The sequence below is a fragment of the Micrasema longulum genome, unplaced genomic scaffold (assembly GCF_059751315.1).
Source record: "Micrasema longulum isolate JH-2025_06_02 unplaced genomic scaffold, ASM5975131v1 h1tg002578l, whole genome shotgun sequence".
Classification (NCBI taxonomy): Eukaryota; Metazoa; Arthropoda; class Insecta; order Trichoptera; family Brachycentridae; genus Micrasema; species Micrasema longulum.
This window is the reverse complement of record NW_028279716.1, coordinates 381,036-388,835: the sequence shown is the minus strand read 5'-3', so window position 1 is coordinate 388,835 and position 7,800 is coordinate 381,036. Positions and strand designations below refer to the sequence as shown.

At 31.7% G+C, this 7,800-nt stretch overlaps 1 protein-coding gene across 1 annotated transcript; it reads left to right on the top strand.

Moving 5' to 3' along the window:
• Nucleotides 1-6,235, top strand: LOC148271942 (uncharacterized). The gene is made up of 3 exons (XM_088240748.1): nucleotides 1-1,939; nucleotides 5,303-5,525; nucleotides 6,182-6,235. Exons 1-3 carry the CDS (start codon nucleotides 1,785-1,787, stop codon nucleotides 6,233-6,235), a joined length of 432 nt encoding a protein of 143 aa, XP_088096874.1. The 5' UTR covers nucleotides 1-1,784.
• Nucleotides 6,236-7,800: the final 1,565 nt, after the last annotated feature.

Sequence of the window (7,800 nt, the reverse complement as noted above, 5' to 3'; positions counted from 1 at the left end):
ATTTCGTAGTATTTTTCTTAAAATAATGGTTAAATTATGCCTTCAATATTCATTCTAAAGAATTAACAGTCAAAATATTTTTGTTTAAACCTCTTTTCTTTGTTTCTATGATTTGGCCCTAAACTTCCTACTCGGTTTCCCTTTTTAAGATTAGTTTTTCGACCCAGTTCGATGCACAATTATTGTACATAGAGTGTGCGGCTAAGAAGATAAAAATGGATTTGATATTTACATAAATATGTAAAAGTATCATATATTGTTATTTATATTTTTACATTTTTATTACAGTTAGTCCAGTTACGCGAAGAGTTGGAAGCTTGCAAGTTGGCTTTGAGTGAATCGAGGATACTGTCTGCCAAAAGGGAATCTAGGCGTCTTGCCCTGAGCTTGAAGCTAAACGATACTAAAAGTCGATTGCAAGAGTTGCAGAAACGGGATGAGGTAAAATTAACATATCATATCAAAGAGAAAACATTTTAGAGAAGGGAACATTTTGACCAAAAAATGATCGTGATATTTGCCCGTTAGCAAATGAACTCTCGAAATGGTCTGGTTCGCGGAATGCGCTATCCTTTATTTGCTTTCCACGGAACCCTAATACAATGAATGCAATTATCTATCTTATACTGGGTTGTAGCACCTTTATTGTCTGGAACTTCTGACACAGTGGGTTTAATGGATTATGGGTTTTTGATCGCAAAATAGGAATATAAAAAGCTCATGCCCTGTGATTGACTGGTTTAACTGGCATGTAATTAATTTGTTATATAGCAATTTGAAATTAATGAATCTTTAAAAAAATCTTTGGACTGAAGTTTGTAAAAAGGGGACCATATAGTAGAGTTGTACTCTCATTGGCTTTTAAGTAAGGATATATACAAGAGTTTTATAATTTTAACTAATTCAAAATATTTTATGGTTCAAAGAATTAAAGCAAAAGTGTTCTTACTTAATGAAGTAATGTGGTTGATGTGGCTTTTGAATTCAATTTTTTAGTTAAATATGACACCAAGATCTCGAATCTCTGTGACTTTTTTCAGTTTTATTTTGATTATTGAATACGGATATAAAATTTGAGATTTGTTTATTTACAAAAAGATAGTAATTTACATTTATCCACATTTAATAACAAATATTAGAAATACACCTGTTATTTAATATATTTAAATTTGATTGAAGTGTGAAGCAGATATTTTAATTTGTTATTTTCTTGTAGATATTAATGCTATCAGCAAAAAGTAAAAATTTGACATCAATAAAACATTGAACAATATCATTTATAAAAACTAGGAATTATGCTGACCCTAGATGGCTTCCCTGTGGCAGACCACTTGTTGCGGGGACAGCACGAGATGTAGATGATTTTATTTTAATGAATATTTTTTGTATGGCAAACAGCTTACAAACCATTTATGCAATGGGTCGTTTATACCTAGAGAGTGGAGATTTTTAAGTAGAATTTTATGTGAGATTTAATCGAAAACTTTTGTGAATTTTATATGCTATCAACTTGTTTTAATGAAAAACTTTTAATAATATGTTCCTGATAAAGTAGTCTGTTATTAGGCGGTTGTTTTACCCTTAACAAACCCATGTTGCTTTTTGTCTATTAATTTCATAATATCTGGATATATTTGGTCCAATATTATACAATTATCATTATTTTATCAACCAATGTAAATTTAATACTAAATGTCTTTTGAAAGGTATGAATAAAATAAACTTAATTTTTTCAACAGAGAAACTTGGAAGCGGAAAACACATCACTAAGTAATGTGCTGGAAATGAAGATGGATGAAATATCTAAGTATAGGAAGCAAGTCGCTGAGTTAAAAGTGAAGGCTGACAGCCTCCCAGAAGCACGAGAGAAAATTAATGAAAATGCGATCATTATACTGAACCTTCAAACCAAACTGGACATCAAAGTCAAGCAGAATATGTAAGTTCTTAAAACCTTTACAAGATATCTTTTCAGTGTTGTGCAGGCAATTATTTGTCATGAGATCAAATGATCACTTTACTTTGAAAGAAATAAAAAAATCCTACTATTATATAAAAGACAAGTTCTTTATGTGAAATAGAACTATAATCTAGTGTTTTCGACCCGATGGATACTCCCAGAATAGGAAATCGAGTGATGATGTGTCCGCCTCGTAGTGGTGCGGTTAGCGCGTACGCCTGCTATGCTTGGGATCCTGGGTTCGATTCCTGAGAAGGTGGACGGGAAATACCGGTTTTCAAGTTGGTTTAACACCGCGATATTACATTGTTCCTGAACTGGAACCTGAAGCGTAAGACTGATCAACTTACCTTCCATGTAAGAAAGATATCTTGATTGACTGTGACGGAATGCTGACGCAGTGCCCTATGCACCACTGGATGCAGATAGGGAAATGATAATGATGAAGTACGATTTTCCTATGTCCCGGCACAAAACTTATGTCAGTGAAATACTTCTAATACCATGAACGAGTGTTGAGAATATCCCGATTACTGAAATCAAGTGGAACGTAGCCAGTCTTCTAGTAGCTCAATCATTAATAACTATCGACGTGCTTAAAAACATGCTAAGCATTTGAGCAATCACAATGAACAATAATGAACATGCTTAAGTTATCGCAGTCATAAGTCAACGCTTGTGTAATCTCTACGTCAACGCTCGTGTCGGTTTGTTTTTTATTTTCCTCGTAAATAAATACATTTCATTGGCGAAAAATCGGCGTTTACTATAAAAAATAATACAATATATTACATTTGCAAAATAGTAAGGAGTACCTAATACAAAAAAGTGGAAATTAAATTACAATTACTACGGCGACTGCTTTTCTTGTCATTTGGCTTGTCAACCGCCGGCTTGATGCAATGAATAGCATGATAAATAATAAATAAATAAATAAAAATAGCAGCTTTGGAATATTTTCCATATTTGCACAGGAGAAATTCAAATATGTGATTGCGCCGCAGGATTATCCGTCGCGAAACGTAAATATTTTGATGTTCCATTGTGATCGCGAATACGATAAACAACCATGAGGAGAAATTGTTATCACGTTGAAAGTTATTTGTGATTAAGCTACTGCTGACGACTTGTATGCATATAATTTGGCAGGACTTTTATTTAAACATTATTCTGTAAATATTTTCTCGAAAAGTAAATAAATAAAAAATATTTTTAAAAACTCCGGTGACATCACAAGTTCACTTTGGTGAATTCTGTTGATTGGAGAATTGACTTCCCGTAAACCGGAAATCTATCACAACATTCTATCATCAATTGACGTCTTTCAAAGTAGTTTGTTTTTTTATGCGTTTTCGAGAAACATCGCTGTGCAATTTAATGCTATAATTTTTACCCTGAGTATGAAAACATTTTTCATATCCAATTTCCTCTAGCGCTAAACTCCCTCAACCCTGAGGTCCCGGGTTCAATTCCTGGGAAGGTCGACGCAAAATGTTTATTTGATAGGTGTTTTTTTAAACCAAATAAATATTTGAAACACTAAAATGGACCGGGTTGCGAACCTGCAGCTACTGTCGTGAACTCACGGATCAGAGGTCCGAGGTTCAAACCTCACTCTATCACAACTTGATTTCCATTTTCTTATAGGTTATTTATAACACGTTGAAAATGACCCCCAAAATTCACTTTTCGGGTGAATCGTAAGGATGCATTTCTAATTCACCAAAAAAGAATTCTTATAAATGAAAGTAAATGTTTGTGCATAAATAAGATTTTTCTATGTCTGCCGGTTTCGGGAAGTCTCTTCGTCAGGACATTTATTTCGCTAATATGCAAGTCCCACTAAAATATACCTTCACCAGTGTAGTTACATACTAATATTAAGTGAACGTTCTAATGGGGCACATGCAATTTGAAGCTAACACCAACGTGCACTGATAATAATAAAAAATAATAAAATTTGTGGGATTGTTAAAAAAAGGGGGGGGGGGGGGAGGAAGGATGACGTATGAATTTACTAGGTATACGGTAATGGAACATTATATGGGCTATATTGAAAGGTTATTTGATTTTTGATCAACTCTTTGGTCCCTGAACGTGATTAAGTCAAGTATTTTTACTTTTTCTTTTTTAGTTATATTATTTATAGCTTGAAAATAATTACGTTTTTTTTAAAACTCCATGTATAAAAAAAACAGTTTATGCCGCCAGGGAATTGCAATATTAAAAGTTTTATTTTGTAAATTTACATTTTAAACAATCAACAATTTTTTTTTTTTTAAATAAATAACATTGAAGATAGCAAAGGAGTACTTAGTGGTTAAGAGGCATTTTTTCGTAGCGGGTCGAGGGATTTTTAATTTACTGGATCAGGTGACGAAGGCGTCTGAATCCTTTTCGAAATTCAAATGTGTTGTGAGTAATTTTTTTGTTTGAATGAGGATGGATCACTGTGACAGAATGTGGAATAACTGGTAAATGATCGATCTACGAGTAGACGTAAAATGAACAAAAATAATGAGTGAATTTACATAACCAAATGCAAAACAGCTCTACGCAAAACTCAACCTCAGGAGTAGTTTTTTGAAATATGTAAAAAGAGGTCCAAATATGTACCGAAGAGATAAATTACATCAAATTCATTCTTATATAAGAAATGCGTGTGTTATTTTGCACCAGGACAAATTTGTACCGTCAGGAAGCAAAGGGTTAAGGGGACATTATTTTTTTAGCCTTTCTAAGGCAAAATACATGTCCATATTATTACAGTCATTCCGGGTAACATTGGAATTCAATAAAACATTTGACAAAAACCTGAAGTATATATGACTAATTACTTTCTAAAAGAATAAAAAAAGCTTTTACAAAATATTTATTTTATTTGTGTGGTACCACCGCTTGAGCCCAAGAGTAAGTGTGTTTGGGCTAATGGACACAAATTCATGTTTTTTTGAAAATGCTTTGGATCAAGGAGTATTTTATATAAAAAAAATAGTTCAATGTTACCCGGAGAGATTTTTTAGTCAAAAATCATCGAAAATTCGAAAGTCCAAAGTTACCCAAATATCAATATAACATTGGACCACCCATAAAAAAACACCTTTAAAGTTATGTTTTCATGTAATTTTATAAATTTTGTGGTCAAATTTAGTTATATGGAGCATTCAGAACACCATATAATTCATAAATTTGCAGCTGGCTCAATCCAATAAAAAAATATTAGAAAAAACTTGTTGAAGTGGTTCAATGTTACCTGAAATGACTGTACCTTTTAAACCATTATTATTTTTATGTAAAATTTCAACTCTTGTATCTTTATTAAAGCCGTGATTAAAATTCTAGGTCACTTCTTGAGCAGCGGGATGAATTGGAAATAAAGTACACGCGCGCGATGAAGGAAAAAGATCGGATCTTACTGAAAAATGAGGATTTGATCAATAGGCTGAAATGCAGCTACGAAGTCGAAAAGTTCCTTAAGTATAAAAACCACAACAGTTCTCTTGAGCCATCGCCCAGAAGATCTAGTCGCGATTCATATCGCTCTACCGACAACCCTCGACGCTCTGTCAGTTGCAAGAGAGCCCTCGGGAAGAGCTCTCCATCACTCTTCTCTGACTCATCTGATACGTCAAATTCCGACCAATCTCTGGACTGGGACTCTTCATCATCTTCGCCAAAAATCTTTGGTGTATTGGAGAAGAGCAACTCCATGTCCTGGGGTCTAGACATGGATGAAGTTGTGTATAAAACTTCAGAAAGACACGGATTTGATAAACGAAGCGAGTTATATAAATTTGTGAACAATTACGTTAAAATAATAGATATTTAACAAACGAGTAATATTTTGATAACAGATAACAGTATTGAATCAAAAATTTTGTATTGGGTTAATTCCGTTAATTTCATTATAATAAATAATATTTATTGACGTACCTTTTCTTAGTTCCTTTTTAAAATTAATATTCAAAGCATTAACTAAGTGGTCAAAGATTGTATTATGTAAGTAAATAATTTGTCATATCTTGCGGTTTCGAGACGTATCCGTCTGTTTGTCGGGATATTAATAACACTAACATGCAAAACCCACTAAGATACACCTTCGTCATAGTGAGTTATGCGTTTTAGTGTAATTAGTGTCCTGACAAAGAGGATGGTTTGTCTCGAAACCGATTGACATAGAAAAGTACGATTAATTACTAGCGTTAAATTGATTTCTTTTAGTTTGTAAAAATGATGAATGTAGAAATCCACGTCGTACCTAAAACAGAATGTTAAAGTATTTTTTTGTTAAAGATTTCAAACACATTTTTGTTGTATTTTAAATATTTTTGCAACAGTCGTTTAGACTTTTGAAATCGACATCTTTAGTTTGCTGTTATCAAATAGAATTTTATCTTCTGTTAACATAAAATAATAGATACTTTTTTTTCATAACTGGTGTTTTATGAATAAATCTCATTTTTCTAAATTATCATAAAAAGAATTCATGATGTTAAAAACTTTATTTGTATTATAAATTAATTTTATTTTCATAAATAATTTTAATTACAATAATAAACTTAAAAACAAGAAAATTTTCTTTTTGTGTTTTTTTTACATCATTCTAAACAATTTCCATTGAAATCGACGAAAAAATATTATTTAAATACGATCATAGTAGATTTTTACGGAAATTTTTTACCAGTAATGGTTAATTTTACTTGCTGATTTTGGGATATTATAAGCTATCATGAATTGAATTTGTCTTCAATTCTACCAGTATATTTCAGAATAGTCGAATACAAAAACCACAATTTTTCTGTAGAAATAAGCAATTAATTTAAAGCACGAATTTACACAGATAACTATTGACATCTTTATGACACGAAACGAGTCCACGGAAAAAACATAAATTATCAAGATTTTTACTGTAATTTTTTAAAAACTTAATTAAATAAGCTTTTCTATACCCTTTATTTTACATTAAAATACCATAGATAAGTAATTGAGTCTCTTGTTTTATATTTAAGTAATTTAATATGAAAATTAAATTTAACAAAGATACTGTGAAATTACAGAAAAAATCTGGATAGGTACTATTCCATATAATATATTTCTTTGTAATAGAATTTTGTACGTCGAGTAATTTTATTGATTTGTGTATTTAAAAAAAAAAAATTGTTGAAATAAATGTGCATTTATAAAAACGTTATTTTAATTCCTTATCATTTAAACAACATTAAAGATAAACGTATTGGCGGGTAGAAAAGGTTCACAAAATAACACAAAAAGAAGAACATGTATTCCTATGAATGATTAAAATATTGGATGAAGTTAAATAAAAAACTCGGTGTCCAGATGGACAGTTCTAGTGGTGAAACAGAACCAGAACTCTGGTGTTTTCTCGATGACTACTGACGGGTGAAAACCATGAACAGGGAGCGGAGAAAATTTCGCCTAGTAGTGTAGTGGTTGGAGCGTTTGCCTTCCATGAGTAAGGTTCTGGGTTCGATTCCTAGCAGGGTGGACAAGGAATGTTGGCTTTAAAAGTACTCATGCTACAATGTTTCAACGTTCCTAGACTAACAACTAAAGCGTAAGACTGGTCACCTTATCATCCATGAAACAAAATTATGTAGGTACAATTCACTTAGAGTACATTTTAGTTTTTCTGAATATTTTTTTTCAAAATTATTCACAAATAAAAGCTGGATTACAACATAAGTGCATAGGCGGTTGAAATTCTTTACCCTATTTATGAATTTTTAGTTTGAAATAATTTGAAAGTTTATGACAATGATTTAAATAAAATATATACAGTAGCAGAGAGTAAGTAAGTCAAGTGCAAATAATTAAATAAA

Coding starts and splice junctions, on each gene's coding strand:
- LOC148271942 (XM_088240748.1), top strand. CDS start 1,785: ATGAAGATGGATGAAATATCTAAGTATAGGAAGCAAGTCGCTGAGTTA. Junction 1,940..5,302: donor ATCAAAGTCAAGCAGAATAT/GTAAGTTCTTAA, acceptor TTAAAATTCTAG/GTCACTTCTTGAGCAGCGGG. Junction 5,526..6,181: donor CCGACAACCCTCGACGCTCT/GTCAGTTGCAAG, acceptor GATTTCTTTTAG/TTTGTAAAAATGATGAATGT.